Here is an 18,442-nt window from a genome sequence, read left to right as displayed (position 1 = left end):
AGTCGCAGCAGCATCTGAGAAGGGAACATAAAAGCTGCATGAAGAGTTTTTTTTTTCCTGGAGTGATTGCTCCAGTGTCCGGAGCGGCGTCCAGCTCCACCTCGTCCTACTCGGGTAGAACACGGCTTTAAACTCTCCACCTGGTGCTCACAGTTCATCCTTCATGGTGTAGGACAGTAGTTCCCAACCTGTTTTCCCTGAGGACCTCCGTCATGGAACGACCAACAAGCTGTGGACCCCCGCCCGCCCCGTGTTGGTTTTATGCTTCATTACCTGCTTCTCACTATAAATGATGCATTCAGGCTCCTTTCCTTTGATAAAACCCAAGTTAAGCTAGTTATGGCCTGACTTCACTTTTTCCTCTCTAAATAAGGACGGATCCTCTGCTCTGTGGTGTTCCTCAGACACGTCTCATTAATGAAACACTGCAAAGTCTTTTCAGGCTCCAGGCCTCTGGTTCCATGTGAATAAAACACCCAGATGATAAAAACCTAAACGCATACACCTCGACTGGTCTGTGGACATGGACTTGATTTAAATCACACTGGCTCTGAACGGGCCAGGGACCTCAGGTTGGGAACCACTGATGTAGGAGACACTGCCTTTTAAATTCTGAGTTTTTTTCTATTAATACAGATCAGTAGACATAAAGGAAACATGGCTGAAGTTCATGAAGCTGATAGAGCCACAGGTTTATTTCCCGTGGTCACGCCCCAGTTCACCATCACAAACCAGCCTCTTTATTCATGAAACATGGAGCTGAGGCCCACAGAACTCGTCCATCTTGGCTTCCTCGTTGAAATGAAACACTGAAATCACTCTTTTCTCTTTTACCAAAGCACCTCCGCTGCAGGGAGCTGGACTCTTCCTCCAACCACAAACTAACTTTCTCACATCAGAGGTTTAGTTAATACTTATAAAAGGTTTAATGTCCTCATGGATTTATTTTACATGTAGGGTTGGCCTTCAGTGCCTTCTACTCATTGTGTTCCTGCCAGTTGACGTTAATGAAGGTCTTGCTGTCCATGTGGTCAATATAGAGGACCCCGTCCAGGTGGTCCATCTCGTGCTGGAGGATCCGTGCCGACCAGCCGGTAGCCTGCCACCTGACGGCTTCACCTTTTTCATTCAGACCTGGATGACAAAAAGGTGCAGAAGTACTTCAGCAACCGACTCCAGAAAGATTTCTTTCACAAGAGGAACTAGGGAACGTTTGTTCTAATTTTGGTTAAAACTCAAACGTTTTCATCTGTTTTTTACAGTTATAAGCAGGAAACAGAAGTACAGGCATACGTACCAGAGACTTCCACAGACAGGTAGCGAGGAACCGTGGCAGAGAAGCCCGAGATGCTCTCACATGCCTCCTGAAAGAGCACCGTCCGACCATCCAGGACCCTCAGCTGGGGGTTCACAAAGATCCTCAAAGGCTGGACGGAGAGACCACGGACCTCCCTTGATGCTGGGGAACTCTCCTCCAACATCTTCTCTGGATACTCCATGGCCAGTATGCGAAGTGGCACCCCAACCTGAGGTGCACTCAGCCCCACACACTCGAGCTTCCGCATGACTTTCACCATGGTGCTGATGAGCTGCTGGATCTCGGGGCCTGGTATGGCTGCAGGGTCAACAGCAGCTGCACGCGAACGCAGGACAGGATCCCCCACCTGGCAGACGTGGCTGTACGGAGGACTGGGAGGGGGTATGACCTTGCGTTTCAGGTACTGAAGATAAGAGCGCACTTTCACATGGCTAGATAATGAGCGCCTGCAGGCTGAGGTGTCTGGAAGGAGGGTGGAAGCGGTTGCCACTAGGCTCCAGGCCCGGGGAGCAGAGTTACAGGCACAAAGGCTGAAGCCCACCCTGGAGAGCTGGAGCAGAGACAGAGATGACTTGGTGTTCATGGTGCAGCTGGGATGAGGCTGTAGGGACAAAAGAAAGCGTTTTGTCAGATTTGTTGGTTCTAGTTTTAAGCTTTCCTGCAACCTGCTGCAGAGATTTGCATATGATATAAACTGGATCAGTTCCAGTTCATCCCATCGGAGCTGGAGAGAGTTTAAGCTCCTCCACAAGAAAACAAACTTTTTTTCATGGCTCTGCCTTTGTGCACAATGTTTATTTGTTCTTTGATTTCAGTCTGAATACCCTGCTCACATGTAACACCAGCAGTATTTGCACTAGTCCATGAAGCTCTGCTTCTTCATCAGTAACAAGTTCAGTCTGGAATTAACACCCAGAGGATGGGAGAATCATGCTGAGTGGCTGCAGGGCGAGACAACAGCAGAATTATATGGAGACAGATATTCTTTAACTAAATGTATTCATTGCATTTTTCTCATTGCTAAATTAAACATGTGGAACATTACAGAACATCATCATCACATCCAGCAAGATGGGGGTTTGGTTACATAATTCCAAATTTCCACCAAGCTGAGTTTTTATTTAACAAAGTTCAGGGTTTTCATCACTCCACTTTATCCTCTAACAGGTCTTTAGTTTCACACCAGCTGTTAAAGGCTCCGGGTCCTTCGAACCCACCTGCTTCCCTTTCAGTACAAGTTAGTTTCTGTAAAGGAAAACATCAACATTGGCCTGATTCCTTTCAGAGTAAAATTATCACGTTTTCAGCCTGCAGAACCCACATATCCTCCTTTCAGTTTTTACACAGTTTGTGTTAAAGCCCTAAAATAAAAAAAAACTTTGGGTCCAGTGGGATTCCCTCAGAGATCATCTTTTCCATCATTATCTTTACCTCCTCCCAGTAAGTTTGAATTTTACTCCGCTGCCAGATACAATGAAAAAACGTCCTCTTCGCTGCATATGTCTGGTATAATATCATTAATTTATGTAATTTTACCTGAGTAACACAAGCTGTCATCAATCGTGTATATTCTGATATTCTCAGTGTTAGCTAAGTTGTAGCTAAGTTGTTGCTAGGTGTTAGCTACAGTGTAGCTTAGTTGGAGCTAGGCTGTAGCCAAGTTGTAGCTAAGTTATAGCTTACTTGGGGCTAAGTTGTAGCTAAGTGTTAGCTATGTTGTAGCTTAGTTGTAGCTAAGTTGTAGCTGAGTGTTAGCTGAGTTGTAGCTTAGTTGGAGCTAAGTTGGAACTAATTTGCAGCTAAGTTGTAGCTTAGTTGGAGTTAAGTTGTAGCTAAGTGTTACCTAAGCTGTAGCTTAGTTGGAGCTAAGTTGTAGCTTAGTTGGAGTTAAGTTGGAGCTGAGTGTTAGCTAAGATGTAGCTTAGTTGGAGCTAAGTTGGAGCTTAGTTGGGGCTAAGTTGTAGCTAAGTGTTAGCTAAGTTGTAGCTTAGTTGGAGTTAAGTTGGAGCTAAGTGTTAGCTAAGTTGTAGCTTAGTTGGAGCTAAGTTGTAGCTAAGTGTTACCTAAGCTGTAGCTTAGTTGGAGCTAAGTTGTAGCTGAGTGTTAGCAAAGTTGTAGCTTAGTTGGAGCTAAGTTGTAGCTTAGTTGGAGGTAAGTTGGAGCTAAGTGTTAGCTAAGTTGTAGCTTAGTTGGAGCTAAGTTGTAGCTTAGTTGGAGTTAAGTTGGAGCTGAGTGTTAGCTAAGTTGTAGGTTAGTTGGAGTTAAGTTGGAGCTTAGTTGGGGCTAAGTTGTAGCTTAGTTGGAGCTAAGTTGTAGCTTAGTTGGAACTAAGTTGCAGCTAAGTTGTAGCTTAGTTGGAGCTAAGTTGTAGCTTAGTTGGAGTTAAGTTGGAGCTGAGTGTTAGCTAAGTTGTAGCTTAGTTGGAGCTAAGTTGGAACTAAGTTGCAGCTAAGTTGTAGCTTAGTTGGAGTTAAGTTGTAGCTAAGTGTTACCTAAGCTGTAGCTTAGTTGGAGCTAAGTTGTAGCTTAGTTGGAGTTAAGTTGGAGCTAAGTGTTAGCTAAGTTAATAATAATAATAATAATAATACATTTTATTTAAAGGGCCTTTCAGGGCACCCAAGGACGCTTAAGTTGTAGCTTAGTTGGGGCTAAGTTGTAGCTAAGTTGTAGCTAAGTGTTACCTAAGTTGTAGCTTAGTTGGAGGTAAGTTGGAGCTAAGTGTTAGCTAAGTTGTAGCTTAGTTGGAGCTAAGTTGTAGCTTAGTTGGAGTTAAGTTGGAGCTGAGTGTTAGCTAAGTTGTAGGTTAGTTGGAGTTAAGTTGGAGCTTAGTTGGGGCTAAGTTGTAGCTTAGTTGGAGCTAAGTTGTAGCTTAGTTGGAACTAAGTTGCAGCTAAGTTGTAGCTTAGTTGGAGCTAAGTTGTAGCTTAGTTGGAGTTAAGTTGGAGCTGAGTGTTAGCTAAGTTGTAGCTTAGTTGGAGCTAAGTTGGAACTAAGTTGCAGCTAAGTTGTAGCTTAGTTGGAGTTAAGTTGTAGCTAAGTGTTACCTAAGCTGTAGCTTAGTTGGAGCTAAGTTGTAGCTTAGTTGGAGTTAAGTTGGAGCTAAGTGTTAGCTAAGTTGTAGCTTAGTTGGGGCTAAGTTGTAGCTAAGTGTTACCTAAGTTGTAGCTTAGTTGGAGCTAAGTTGGAACTAAGTTGCAGCTAAGCTGTAGCTTAGTTGTAGCTAAGTTGTACCTAAGTTGTGCTGACCAGTAGTAGAATAGATTAGAATAGAATGCCTTTTATTGTCATTATACAAATATACAATGAGATTAAGCCATCCCCAATGTCAGTGCAAAGAGAGCAGTATAGAAGATAAATAAATAAATAAAAGATCTAAGGTATAAAATATTTACAGAAATAAACAGATGTGCACACTCGAGTTATTTGCAGATATAAGTATGATGTATATATCTGTATACTACACATGTGTATAGTATTCGAGCTGAAAATATATAAATTACACTGAAACATATTCATGTCAGAAAATATATTGCACATTCAGAGTATTGTTGCACTTATCATGATATGTTGTATATGTCACATGACAGAATGTATTGCACATATGTAGTTGGTGTCCAGAGTATTTCAGATTTGAAGTCCTACAGGAGTTTAGGGCAGTTATTGCTTTTGGAAAGAAACTGTTTTTGAGTCTGTTTGTTTTAGTCCTGATGCACCTGTAGCGCCTCCCAGAAGGTAGCAGGGCAAACAGATCAGAGCCAGGGTGGGAGCTGTCATTTATGATGTTTCTGGCTCTGCTGATTATCCTGCTGAGGCAGCGGGAGGTGTAAATGTCCATCAGGGAGGGGAGAGGACAGCCAATGATCTTCTGTGCTGTCTTTACAACTCTCTGTAGCCTCTCCCTGTCTGCTACAGTGCAGCTGCCGTACCATACTGTGATGCAGTATGTCAGCAGGCTCTCGATGGATGAGCGGTAGAAGGTCAGCAGCAGGTTGGAGTTTAGTTTGTGCTTCCTGAGGACTCTCAGGAAGCGTAGCCGCTGCTGAGCCTTCTTGGTGATTGACGTGATGTTCTCTGACCAGGAGATGTCGGCCGAGATGATGACGCCAAGAAACCTGATGGTGTGGACCCTCTCCACACACTCGCCGTTTATGTAGAGGGGGGCTGGGTCTGTGCTGAACCTCCTGAAGTCGATGATAATCTCCCTGGTTTTCTTGGTGTTGAGAGCGAGGTTGTTCTCAGAACACCAAGCAGCCAGCTTCAGGATCTCCTCCCTGTAGGCAGCCTCATCGCCCCTGGAGATGAGTCCGACCACTGTAGTGTCGTCAGCGAACTTGACGATGAGGTTGTCATTGTGGGCCGGCCTGCAGTCGTGGGTGTAGAGGCAGTACAGGAGGGGACTCAGCACACAGCCCTGTGGGGAGCCGATGCTCAGCGTGCTGGTGGAGGAGAGGTGGGGACCTAGTCTCACAGTCTGGGGTCGGTCTGTTAGAAAGTCCTTTATCCAGGCACATGTGAGAGGGGGGAGGCCAACAGTGTCCAGTTTTGTGCATAATCTGTCTGGGATTATTGTGTTGAACGCAGAACTGTAATCCACAAAGAGCATCCGGACGTAGTTCTGCTGCTGCTCCAGGTGGTTCAGCGCAGAGTGAAGAGCTACAGCTATGGCGTCCTCAGTGGATCTGTTCGCGCGGTATGCAAACTGGTGGGAGTCGAAGTCTGGGGGGAGATGGTCCTTGATGTGCTGAAGAACAAGTCTCTCAAAGCACTTCATGATTACCGGAGTGAGGGCCACCGGTCGGTAATCGTTCAGGCTGGTGATGGGAGACTTCTTCGGCACCGGGACTATTATGGAAGATTTGAGGCAGTGTGGGATGACTGCCTGATCCAGGGAGAGGTTGAAGATCCTGGTAAAGGTGGGGGCGAGCTGGTGGGCGCACGCTCTGAGCACCCCGCCCGGTACTCCGTCTGGGCCAGTAGCCTTCTTGGTGTTCACTGCCAGGAGCACCCGTCTGACATCGTGCTCCTGGATGGTGAGTGGGGTGGTGCGGGAGCCAGATGGGGATGTGGGTGGGGGTGTGGGTGGGGGCATGGTTGGAGCAGGTGCATGCTGCTGTGATTCGAACCGGGCAAAGAAGCAGTTTAGCTCCTCTGCCAGTGTTGCACTCTGATCTGCTGTCGACACATCACAACCTCTGAAGTTGGTGATGTCCTGTATGCCCCGCCACACCTCCCGAGTGTTGTTGCTGGACAGGTGGGACTCTATGCGCATCCTGTGGTCCGCCTTGGCTCTTTTTATGCCTCTTTTCAGGTCAGCTCGAGCAGCACTACACAGTGTTCTGTCCCCTGACCTGAAGGCAGCGTCCCAGGCTCTGAGGAGTGCGTGGACCTGGCTGGTCATCCAGGGTTTCTGGTTAGGGAAAGTCCTGATGGTTTTGTCCACAGTCACATTCCCGATGCAGAACTGAATATAGTCCAGTACCGTTCCTGTAAATGTCTCCAGCTCCTGTTGTTCAAACACGTCCCAGTCTGTCTGTTGGAAACAGTCTTGGAGTTTGGCGAGGGCATCTTCAGGCCAGGTTGTTACAGTTTTTGTGGTGGGCCTGTTCCTACGTCTAAGGGGGGTGTAGGCTGGGGGAAGCAGGAGGGAAAGATGGTCTGACTGTCCGAGGTGGAGGAGGGGTACGGCCCTGTATGCATGCTTGATGTAGTACCACAGTGTACTGGGACATTTGGTTGTTTATTATTCCTTCCATTAAGCATTCATAATTCATGTTAACAACCATGTCTAGTTCTGAAGCCATCTTCACTCCCAGATATGTAAATTGGTCGACTGTTTAAGGATAAATCATTTATTCTGGTGGCTCTTCAATTCAAATTACGAGGAAAAGGGGTCCCCATGATGACATCTTTCAATTGTGGATGACTGCGATATATTTCTATTTGTTCATATTTGTACATCCAGGAACAGCAGAGCTTTACTTGAGGATCCTTTAAGCCTTACCTGAGGATTCTGGGAGCACCTTTCTAACATCTGGCTACAGGTCTTGCAGCCACTGTGTGAGTACTTTGCACAGGGTTGTAAGACCTGAGTCAAGTCAACTTACTGGCCTCATGGTTTCACATCCATTGCTTGGTTTTCCTGCTTGTGGCAGCAGGATAATTAATGCTTCTGCTGTTGATTTGGGAAGGCTCTTGCTTTGGAATGACCCCAGAAACATTTCCAATAATGGCTTCAACAGCTTCCTATTAAATTCCTCATACAGGTCAGCTGGAAGCCCATCTGGTCCTAACTCCCACTTTTCATGCTGCCGATCACCATCCTGATCTCTTCCTGGGATGGTTGCTGGTTTAGAAACTTGTCTTGGGGCCATGGACCAGGTCTGAATTCTACAGAGTCTCATAGAATTTCCTATATCTGATCTTTATTAGGCAGGTTCTATGACTGTAAGACCATCAGATCAAGCTGTTAAATCTGCCGAACCAGAACCGGCTGGATTTCTCCTCCTGGTCATAAAATGTTCTTGGTGAGTCAGACGTTGCTGTACCAGATTACAGCGTTCTGCTCATTTCCATCTGCAGTCGTGGTTATTCCAGCTGCTCCCTTTTCTTACGAAGCTCTCTTGATTTAGAAGAGGTAAAACTAATTATCTTTCCTCTTATGTAGGTTTTGAAAACTTCCCACTTGATACTAGCTGTCACTTGTGTTGTTAGTAAAGCATTTGTCCATTTCATTTTCCTTGTTTTTAATAAAAGATGATCTTTTAAACTTGGACCATCCACTTATCAGAAGTGCTTTCTCACCTTGCAAGTCTACGGGCCAGCAGGATCTGTTGTAAACTCTGTTTTGTAGTAACTGATCAGCTGTAGCATCATGAGGTAACTGAAGGAAATAAAATAAAGTGTAATCAGTGTTTAATCTTTGCTTGTTATTTCCTTTTCCTGCTAAGATAAACTCCAGTTAGGAAAATTAAGTTTCTTTTAACCAAATTTAAACAAATCCACACACACCGAGACTGATTATACTTGATTTAAAGAAATCACCTTTCCCAGGTTGCACCTGTTTACTAACCAAAACAAAGATGGTCGCCACCACCTACCTCATTACAGACCCAACATAGGAAAGGAGCTAAAATCATTTTAACAATAAGTTGATAATATTTATTTATTTAGTGGAATATGGAATTTTGCTAACTGAGAAAACTGTCGGTAAGTGGTTTCAACATAGACATGGTGATTTAACACCGCCCAAATGTGTTGGCAGTTACAACAAAACATGCGCCCCCATTCAACAGATGGCTGCCTACCGGCTAAGCTAACTGATGAGCATGCTAATGTAGTTCCAATTATGATGTTGTTATTATTATTACTTTTATATCTGCCTCTTTAAAAAGACATAAATATCTCTTACCTAGCAGCTGAGCACGCAGTCCGGTGGAAACGGGAAAAGATGAGACGCTCAGGTCAAAGGAAACGATGCTTCGCCGAATCATTTCCGGGTTGTTACGTTGAGTTTCGCGTAAGACGGGCAGTCGTTTTCATAATAAAAGTTCAACAAAACGACTTAAGGGAAACATACCCGCTCTAATAAGAATTGGAAACTTATTTTGACAGCAACCTGTTACTGGATTGCCGGAAGTAAATTGCTCCAATTTTGAACCCGAAACCGCTTCAGAAGAACCGGGGGAAGTCCAACGGTTCATGTCCTCGACATGCCGGTACTTGTCCAGCTGGGAGGATGAGAGGTTGGTCGCAGTCCCATTCATGAACGGGGGCTTAAAGAGGCCCACCGGGCTCACATCTCCCCGGATCCCGCAGAGTTGATCGGCACAGACGCACCGGATGGACGGAGGCGAGCAGCGGACTGGACGTTCACGGAGCTCCAGAAAGTTACCGGTGTGGATCATAGAGCACGTCTGGGCTCACAAACTGATGGATATACAAGAAGGTTGGTTTTCCTAATACAGCATGATAAAATCTTTATTAAAATCCAACTATTTAGTGTGTTTTTGCAGCCCGGGGCACATGTAAAAATAACATGAATACTTTCTAAAAATCTGTCTGGTGCCCCTGAAACAAATGTTTACCTGGGAAGCCTCAGATGCCCAGGTGTAACTGAATACAACATGTAAGGTACTTATGATGATCCTACATCAGTACTACCTCAGTCCAGGTCATAATGCAGCATAACGCCAGTTTACCGTTTATAGAGAGGATGTAAAAGTTCTAAAACTACCAGATGCAAAGTAAAACGGTCAAGAATGCAGAAGAAACACAGATAAAAAGTCAGTTTTTCTCTAGTTATAAATACACAGCAGTGATTAAATGTAAGATCATCCTAAATTAACGGATGAAAAATATCACAAGCTGCTTGCTTTTACTAAATTTGTGGTATTTATTTAATACATTATGTGACCCCTGTAGTTGTAAGAATCAGTTAATTGATTAAAATCTAGATTTTTTTTTTTTAAAGGCCTGTTTTCATGTGCCACTCTATTCCAGGTCTGTCAGGGGTCTACCTGCCCCCTCCCATCAAACATTTTCCAGACCCAGCCTTGTTCAAACTATTTAAAAATAAAGATCATTGTGGCACAGGCCAGCAGAGGTTGGGTTGTTCTCCTGGTAGAAGCAGTGGAATTCGGTGAGTGACGCGTTGGCTTCGTGTTGTGTTGTCGCAGTTGTCGACCCCTCCAGCTGGCCGGATGTGGACTCCCAGCCTCTGAGTCTGGAAGACTCCTGGAGGCTGCGTGTTGCCTCTGCTCAGGCGTTTTCCATCGTGAAGAGCAGGGACATGGGGAACTTTGAGAGAGTGCTGGACTTTCTAGAATCCACTTACAGGCTTCTTCCCAGACTGGTGGCTGCCATCAAACACATGAAGATCCTGTTTGGCCTTAAGACCATGGTAGGAGACACACAGTGGCGTTCACACATTTAGAAACTTGTGCAATTATGTAAAATTGAACTTGCATATATGTTTGTTCTTGTCTGTGTTTTTTAACACGTGAATTTCCACCGTTCTTGTGGGGGTTCTTGCTCTTTTCAGGTCATTATGTGGATGCTGAAGGAGGGCAAAGGAATGGTTCACACTGTGTGTAAAATCGGAGAGTTCTTCCCAAACAAACTACCTCAGTACCAATACCATTGTGTAAGTTTCAGAAACTGGAAGCGGCTGCACATTTTTTATTAAAATGGCTCTTATGCAATTAATTTAGCTGCATGAATTTGAAGCATTGATCTCACCGTATTACAGAAGACTTCCTCTGACATCCACAGAGCACAGAAGCATTTTTATAGATGGTAGTTTCACTCTTTAGATTCACATTCACCTCCTTCCCAGTAAACAGGCTTTACCTGGCAGGTGGACAAAGTGGGTCATTTCCCAGCTTAAGAGTCAGAAACTGGCTGAAACTGAAACAGAGAAGAGGAAAATTGTTTTTGTGTTTATCTGCTGGGCGCTGACAGGATGTTGCTCCGTGTTTGCTGGATGTGACGGCGGGAAGCTGATTGATAACCTCAGCCATGTCCCTTCATTAGCTTGTCTAGAGATGCAGGATATCGGTATCGAACAGTATCAGTTTCAAAATTAAATATCGGATGTTGGCCATTCCACCGATATAATGAAGCGATAAAATAACAGATGCTGAGAGAAAATAATCCAAGGAGGACAGGAGGCTCATCTCTTACTTTTCTAGTGTAGAAACTTGTGTCACAATTCAGTGTGACGTGTTGTACGTGGTGCAATTGACTCTAATGACCTGTAAAATATTGGATAGGCAAAAATCCAACGTGGTGCAAACCTAAGCTTGTCCTACACAACATGTTTGAAAGTCCATCAAACAATTTATAGCAACCAGCAAAGGAAAAGCAAAGGCTGCTGAAACATGGCGGTTTATTCCAGGTGTAGGTCAGGATGCAGGCCATTAGCTAGTAGCCAGGCTGGTGTTGCTCTGCCATTCACCACAGCCTGTCTGCATAGCTTTGACATCTGTGTAGACTCAGTTACGTCCATGTTTACAGCATCTTCTCTGTAACCTGCTTTTCCTGCATCACAGTAACTTCATGTAAAAGCTCTGCGTGGTCGTTGAACTGTGGTTTGGCTCCTCAGGACTCAGAGCCGGAGGACTCTGTTCAGCTTTGTCCTTCAGATTCAGCACAGAAATTTTAATGGCTTTGAAGAGTCTGAGGAACAAATTTACTCCAGGCTTTTAGTTATTTTTACAGCTAAAATTCTGGAAATATGCCAGAACAAAGTTGTTGCTCTCAGTGAATCTTTGTTGTTTCGTTTCTTAACAGAGCCAACGTGAAATGTTCCTCATGAGGAAGAACCATGTGGACTTTAAGAGTTTTGCACAAACTCTCGCTGTAGACAAAAGCAAACTGGAAGATTACATGAAGGTGAGTTTTCTCCACCTGCCGGCTTCTGATGAAAGTTTCTGTTTGCTTGAAGATGTTGACATTTCTGCTTCGTATGCAACGATTGTAAAACAGACAAATATGAATTAGTTCTGTATTATTTACAGTGCTGAATTTACGACATCAGTACCTTTAGTACTACTCAGGCTGCTGAGGGAAACTCCTGTTCTGTGCAGCAGGTTGCACCACTGATCCACGTCTAACAGTCAGTCATTATGTAAGTGGAGCAGATCAAAGCAACCCAGGAACAAATGATGCTGAGCCCCAGCTAGCTTCTTCCTTTGGCCAAATGCACCTAATGACCTCCTGTGAGGGAAGCAGGAACATAGTTTATGTTTAACTGATACTTGGAAAACTCCAAGTATCAGGTCCCGTTTTAACACGAAGAAAACAAAAATCCAAAGAAAAAAAGAAGAGTTGAGCATTTTCATTTAAAAGGACTTTTTCACTTTAATTTACTGCATAACCGTAAGGAGACATTGCATGTTTCTATATGATGGACGCTGTGTTTATCTCTCAGAATCAGATGGAGGAGCAGTACGGGCAGCGATACGCCCGCAAGGTGGAGGACAGGCTGCTGGACTACCTGCAGCAGCTGGAGACCGTGCTGCCTGCAGATACCTACATCGACAAGGTGTGTTGGCATCTCTGCAGCGTAGGTGTGGGGCTCAGGTCTCAGCTCACTCATCCAAGCTTTGCTCCACCGTGATCCCGAGCAGTAAAATCCTTTAGAGCAGGGATCCTCAGTCCTGGTCCTGGAGGGCCAGCGTCCTGCAGGTTTTAGAGGTTTCCCTGCTGCAGCAAGCCTGACTCAGATCAGTGGGTAATAGTCGAGTTGTGCAGAGCTTGATGTGTCTGAATCAGGAAACCTCTAAAACCTGCAGGACGCTGGCCCTCCAGGACCAGGACTGAGGATTCCTGATTTAAAGGAACAAAAACAGTCAGGAAAAATGTCAAACTGGCCTGCTTCTCTCCACTGATTCCATTGGTGCATTTTACAAATGTGTGACCCAGATCATGAAGAAACAAAGTCCTGCGACGCAGGAGGAGAAGTTGCTTCTGGAGGTCATCACCTCGGACTCCACCACCATCGTGGCAACGCTCAGGAAACTGCTGCACTGTGGTGAGAAGCAGCTAAACATCAACTACCAGCTGAATGAAGAGAAGCAGATGTTCCCTGCATGTGTTTCCTCCTCTAGCAGATCAGGTTTTAGCTGCTCTGATTCTCTACCTGGATATTTTAAACCTTTAATGTGATCTAAGTGAGGAGACTTCAGCCTTGAACATCGATGTTTGTGTGTTTGATGCGAGTCATAAAGTTTCTGATATGATTCCTGGTTCCTCTCTAGATGTCGCTTCCTGCCGTCCAGCCGGGATTTCTCAGCCTCCTGAAAGAGGAAAGCAAGGAGTGGAAATCTCTCACCTCTCTAGCCCGTCTCTGGATGGGAGCTCCTCTAACGGAAGCCCTCTGTTGCTGGGGAACCACGATGCTGGAGACCCTCAGCAACCAGAGGAGGGTTGTGAGGCCATAAAGATGGAGGAAGACAAGGACAGCAGTGAATGTGCCCCCTCTCCACAGTTCTGCTCCAGACACCAGCGATGGGTGAAGAGCATCCTGCGAGGGTGTCCAGATGATTGCTCTGAAGAGCTGCTGCATCACGCTAACGTTTCTTCATCTCCCCTGATGTTCCAGTCATCCTCATCTACCTCTTCATCCCAGGACCTCACCCCGTCCAACCTCATCCCCTGTCACCCTGATAAGCCTCCTTCACAGACCTCCACCCACCTTCAGACAGCAGTCCAAGCATCCCAACCAGCAAACCCTGGAGACGAGCAGAGCTCAGGGCCTCATGGAGCAGCAAGACTTGCCTCTGGAACAGAACATCTGCCTCAGTCCTTGCTGTCCAGACTCCCCGTCCAGCCATCCCTGCTGTTGCCGGTGGTTCGACTGGTTGACATCGCCTCCTTCTGGAGGAGCTGCTCGGCCTCTAAGCACCACCAGAGCTCCACCATGCTTCGCAGCAAACCAGCACCCTCCAGTTCCAGTCCACAGGCTTCCACTGGACCACGCTGCCGCACCTCAAACATAGACTCTACGTTTGTTCCAGCAGAAACTCGACCGACTATGCAAACAGCTCCTGAATCTTCATCTAGCAGCTGGCAAGCAGCAGCTCCACGTACTGTTTCCAAACTGTCACGAAGGTTCAGACGGGCCTGCACGACCCCCAGACATTCGCAGGTTCTAACAGAGAAACCTTCAGCTGAGCAGCTTCTGAACGGCCCAGGTTCCTTCCCAGCGACTTGCCTCTATGTCCCCCAGCCTCCTGCACATGATTCCTCTACCTCCTCTTCCCACGCAGAGAACTGGTCCTCAGCATGTGATGCTCCACCAGCTGAGTCTGCCAGACCTCCTTCTCAAACATACACCAACCTTTTTCCATGTAGTACCCGCCCACACTCCACCATAATCTCCGCCATGTCTGCTGGCCGGCCGGCCTCGTCTGAGGTCCACAGAGTCCAGAGAGACGAGCGAAGTCGGGCTGCCCCTCTGCAGGCCCTGCAGGCCGGACTGCTTCAGCCCTATGTGAGTCTTACCAGGCTGAGCACCGCGGAGCGTGTACGAGCGAGCACGTGGACGGCCTCAGCCAGGCGAGGGGAGGCGGAGCAAAGCTGCAGCCAAGAGGAAGAAAGGAAGGAGATGGAAGGAAACACAGATTCCTCCTTTGACGTGAACTCTCTTTATTCCAGCGGCTCCTCCAGCAGTGATGGCGAGGACTTCCCTCGTCGGGATCCCGACTACAAACCTCACATGAAAAGGAAAAGACTCATCTTAGAGTACGAAAGCGCCCGAGTGCTGAAGTAGATCGAATCAAAGGAAACGGAGCGCAGCTTTTAAAAACACTGATGAATAAAACAAGCCAGAAAAATGATTTTATCCTGATGATTCTGATCCAGAAACATGAGAATTCTATTGTTAGAAATCAGTGGAAATCTCTACCTTATAGATCTGTTAGATAGATCTGCCACGTAGATCTGTTAGATTAAGATAAAGTCTTCATGCAAATAGTTGTTTGTTGCAAATGAAGGAAACTCCGCCTCAGCTGCGTGTGTTTATGGATCAGCTGAGAAGGAGGAAACTAGCGTTCATGTTCACACCGTCACATATTTGCCTCAAAGTCTTGTTGTTGGCAGGACCTTCTCTAACAGTAGCTGCTGGTGGTAGACAGGGTTTATACTCCAGCTATGCAGGGGCGGGTCTAGAAAAGTTCTGATGGGGGCCAGGCAGGTGCATCAACCGGGGGGCACAAATTAGATCTTTTTTAGGTTTAGATTTTATGAAATATTGAACTGATTATTACAACTAAAGTGATCATCTGATGTAAAAAGTGAATAAAAACTAGTAAAACAAGCAGCCAGTGATGTGTTTTATCAGCAGGTGTTACTTTGGGTGAAGCTGCTGGAGGACTTTTATCACTGCTGCACAAACACACTTCAATGTTAAAAGGAAAAAGCTGTTTTTATCCAGATCATCTGTTTTATCAGTTTCTTCATCGATGTCGGCTGTTTAACTTCAGTCGTCACATCTGCTGCTTTTTTATTTTTATGAATAATAAAAAAGGTTTTAATTCTGAATTATGATCTAGAACACGGTAGAGATGATGCAGAACAACAGAAGTACATTACATGCTGCATTCACTGACCATGGGACATCTGACGTTTACCCAAGAGAAGGTCAGTGAAAAGTAAATATTTGTAGCATCGGCTCGTTCTGGTGATACGATGCAGTAAAAACAGACAGATTTTAGGCTTAGTGGCGAATGGTGATTAATCATGATTAGTTTGTAAGCTGTGATTAATCTGAATAAAACTTTTAATCATTTGACAGCCCTAAAGATTTTATGAACTTCCATTGCAGCCAAATGAATAAATGATAAGGGAAAGTGTTCTCTTCTTGAGTGATTATCAGAACTTTAGGTTGGCATTCGGTTCTTTCAGGCATTTGAATGCATATTTCTGAGCTGGTTGTTTTGGTTTTACAACCGTTACCTGATTTCAAGGTGAAACAAGCATCTGCTTTTATTGGCAGTTCCAATAAATCTGTTGTTTTTGCCTCCAAGTGGCCATAAATGGCTAACTGCACCTTTAAATAAACTCAAAGTTGTCTTCTTGCATTACTGAAAGGAATATGTTTTTATTTAACCAGGAAAAGATCCCATTGAGATTAAAAACCTCTTTTACAAGTGAGTCCTGGTCCAAGAAAGGCAGCACGTAACAGCAAATAACGTTAGCGTGACGTCAGCTTTGCATCACGCGTGGCTTGCTGTGATTGGCTCTTTTCCTGAGCATCCTTCCATAACCTGCCATGTTTTCTATCAAGCTCAGTAAGAAGTGGACAGAAAAAGTAAAACTGGCTTCTTTTTTACAGGGTCCTCACTCAGATCCACATTTCTGATATAAAATATTCCAACATTTGTAAAAAGCTGCTCTAACAAGGTTGTGTGTGAACAGAAGGGGGCGCTTGCTATGCTTCCTGATACTGGGACTCACTGGTTTGTTCCTGTCCCAGTTTTAAGTGTGTGTCTGACTTGGTGAAATGACATGAGGACGGACATGAGAGGAAAATTACTGAGGGTCAGCTGTGGGGGCGACCGTGCCCCCCAGCCCTCTTTCTGTTTGCAGATGTGTTTGCACAGTGAATTTGGACAGAGTAGAGATGGTGCTGGCCCCGTGCAGGAGGTAAAATGAGGACACCAGCACCTGGCTTCTGACCCCTGCCTTGATTTTTTTTAAAGGTGTCCTTGAATGACACCACCTGAGCAGAGTTGAACTTGGGAAATGCTGCCTTATTGTACCTCAACCTGGCTCTTTAGTTGGTGGTTCAGTTAACTGGAAACTGGACAGAAATGTGCGTAGTGCAATATCTCTTTTGATAAGAAAAAAAATAAAATAAAATAAGTGATCTTATAACTTTACCAGTAAGACTCCAGACTTCATTTCTTCACTGTGTTTGTAGACAAGTAAGTTCTTTGGATTAGACAGACAAAGTCAACAGACCAAGACATTTAGGTTTAGAGCAGCTGTACAGGTGGAGGGGATTTGCTCTCATTGTTCGTAGTTGACGGAGAGGAAAGATTTAAACGTGTGAGTTAATAAAGAAGAGTAAAAATGTCTGCAGCTGAGAGGATGCAGACTTCTAATCTGAAGGTACTTCACATCTCGTTGCATGCTGGGATGGAAGTAACCTCCATCACTCGCTCGACGTTTACTTTGTCCTGTCCAGCACGGAGGCGGCAGAATGATGGTCTGGCTGCTGTGTCGTTCCGAACAAATTAGCTTTGCAAAGAGGAGCTTTCTGTGTTTAAGGCTCCTCTTGACAATCTCATGTTTTTATTTTTTGTTTAAATATATTGTTTTATTTATTTTGTATTATGGAATTTATGTAATCATGCTGGACGAGTAATGAAGAGAAGTAAAAAGGAAAGTAGAAAACAGAAGAGGAGACAAAGATCCAGCAGATAGAAGCAACGAGCTTCAATCCAGCCTAACAGCAGACAAGCAGCTGCTACACCTGTACAGAGAATTTCATACAGCTTTTACAGGTAAACTAAGCAGACAATCATTAGGAGTTCCTAAAAATAAACAAGAGTGGGGGGGGGGGGGGGGCACCCTGGTACCCGGGGTGTGAGGCTGGAACATCGGGGTGTGTACTGGCCTACGCCGGATGGTTGTCTGGGGGGGCCTGGTCCTCCTAGGAATGGTGCAGGCCCTCTGCCTTTGGGGGGTGGGGCGGCCGCCTCTGGGCTCCTGGGGCCCTGGGCCCTTCGCTTGGGCTGCCCTGGGTGGCCGGTCCCTGGTGGGGCCGGCGGCTGCTGATCTTGGCCCACTGGGACCTGTGCCCGGGACCGTGGGGGGCTCTTGCTGGGGCTCTCCTCTGCCGCCCTTCGGGTGGGGCTGGAGTCGTCTTTGTGGTGGGGTGGCTTGGGTTGGTGCTCCAGGTCTGCTGCTGATGGCCCGGGCCTCTGGTCCTGGTCTGCCTCTGGCCTCCTTGGAGGCGGGGTCACATTTGCATAATCTCACTCACCACTCTTCATCACTGCGCCCTCCTCTTCCTCATGCTCTGCATGCTGACAGTCACTGAGTTGTCCAGTGGGTTTTATACTAAGAGATAATTATTTTTTGTATTTTTCCTGTGAGTTAGTATCTGGTCGCTGTTATGTCTTTTTGATTTAGTTATTATTTAAAAACTCTTAATGACTAGCAGCCCTGTTTTTTCTGTGTGTGTGTTTCTGTTTTAGTAAAAGTTGTAGGAAATGTTCTGGTGTGTTCATGTACAGGTGTAACAGTTTGTTGTCTGGTGATGGTGTGGATTGAAGGGTCGTTTTCCTTCTGTCTGTGATCTTTTTGTCTCCTTTCTTCTTTCCCTTTTGCTCTTTTTGCTATTTTCCATCTTTTTCTGTCCCCTCCGGTCAGGTCCAGCAAGATTACATAGATTCCGTGATTCAAAGTAAATAAATTAATAAATGAATCACATTATCAAGAGGAGCCTTACCCATAGGCCTCCCCTTGGCAGAGCAAATTTGTTCAGCACGATACAGCAAGCAGATTATCATTCTGCTGCTATGATGCTGGACAGGACAAGTTAAAAAAAAAAATAAAAATAAACAAGACAACAACAACATGTGTCACAACAACAACCAAAGAACCAGAAACATA

The 18,442-nt window shown here is 45.5% G+C and overlaps 2 protein-coding genes across 7 annotated transcripts; one reads left to right on the top strand and one right to left on the bottom strand.

The window, feature by feature from the left end:
• Positions 1-625: 625 nt before the first annotated feature.
• On the bottom strand, positions 626-8,820 carry pdf (peptide deformylase, mitochondrial). Of its 4 annotated transcripts, none has more exons than XM_041996591.1 (4): positions 8,727-8,820; positions 8,120-8,198; positions 1,298-1,919; positions 626-1,134 (listed from the first exon to the last, which is right to left on the bottom strand). In XM_041996591.1, exons 3-4 carry the CDS (start codon positions 1,899-1,901, stop codon positions 977-979), a joined length of 762 nt encoding a protein of 253 aa, XP_041852525.1. In that variant the 5' UTR covers positions 1,902-1,919; positions 8,120-8,198; positions 8,727-8,820; the 3' UTR covers positions 626-976. The 4 variants fall into 4 exon arrangements, with proteins under 4 accessions (XP_041852525.1, XP_041852527.1, XP_041852524.1 ...); XM_041996593.1 differs by lacking the exons at positions 8,120-8,198; positions 8,727-8,820 and adding exons at positions 2,152-2,259; positions 2,536-2,570; XM_041996590.1 differs by lacking the exons at positions 8,120-8,198; positions 8,727-8,820 and adding an exon at positions 7,423-8,083.
• A 175-nt stretch (positions 8,821-8,995) lies between these two features.
• LOC121647289 lies at positions 8,996-14,770 on the top strand. 3 transcript variants are annotated; one of them, XM_041996583.1, is made up of 7 exons: positions 8,998-9,263; positions 9,994-10,217; positions 10,359-10,460; positions 11,609-11,710; positions 12,249-12,362; positions 12,743-12,851; positions 13,078-14,770. In XM_041996583.1, the coding sequence occupies exons 1-7, from the start codon at positions 9,158-9,160 to the stop codon at positions 14,589-14,591; spliced, it is 2,271 nt and encodes a 756-aa protein (XP_041852517.1). In that variant the 5' UTR covers positions 8,998-9,157; the 3' UTR covers positions 14,592-14,770. The 3 variants fall into 3 exon arrangements, with proteins under 3 accessions (XP_041852518.1, XP_041852517.1, XP_041852520.1); XM_041996586.1 differs by having other exon boundaries at positions 9,138-9,263; positions 9,818-10,217; XM_041996584.1 differs by lacking the exon at positions 10,359-10,460 and having other exon boundaries at positions 8,996-9,263.
• The last annotated feature ends 3,672 nt before the right edge of the window (positions 14,771-18,442 follow it).

This window comes from Melanotaenia boesemani, chromosome 10, assembly GCF_017639745.1.
Source record: "Melanotaenia boesemani isolate fMelBoe1 chromosome 10, fMelBoe1.pri, whole genome shotgun sequence".
Taxonomy (NCBI): domain Eukaryota; kingdom Metazoa; phylum Chordata; class Actinopteri; order Atheriniformes; family Melanotaeniidae; genus Melanotaenia; species Melanotaenia boesemani.
This window is presented reverse-complemented; position numbering and strand designations above follow the sequence as displayed.

Excerpts from the sequence above, each read along its gene's own strand:
- LOC121647289 (XM_041996583.1), top strand. The coding sequence starts at position 9,158 with ATGGACGGAGGCGAGCAGCGGACTGGACGTTCACGGAGCTCCAGAAAG. Across the intron at positions 11,711-12,248 it reads AACTGGAAGATTACATGAAG|AATCAGATGGAGGAGCAGTA; the intron begins GTGAGTTTTCTC and ends TTTATCTCTCAG. Across the intron at positions 12,852-13,077 it reads CAGGAAACTGCTGCACTGTG|ATGTCGCTTCCTGCCGTCCA; the intron begins GTGAGAAGCAGC and ends GTTCCTCTCTAG.
- pdf (XM_041996590.1), bottom strand. The coding sequence starts at position 7,719 with ATGAGACTCTGTAGAATTCAGACCTGGTCCATGGCCCCAAGACAAGTT. Across the intron at positions 1,920-7,422 it reads GATGTGAAACCATGAGGCCA|CCTCATCCCAGCTGCACCAT; the intron begins GTAAGTTGACTT and ends TTGTCCCTACAG. Across the intron at positions 1,135-1,297 it reads CCTGTCTGTGGAAGTCTCTG|GTCTGAATGAAAAAGGTGAA; the intron begins GTACGTATGCCT and ends TTTGTCATCCAG.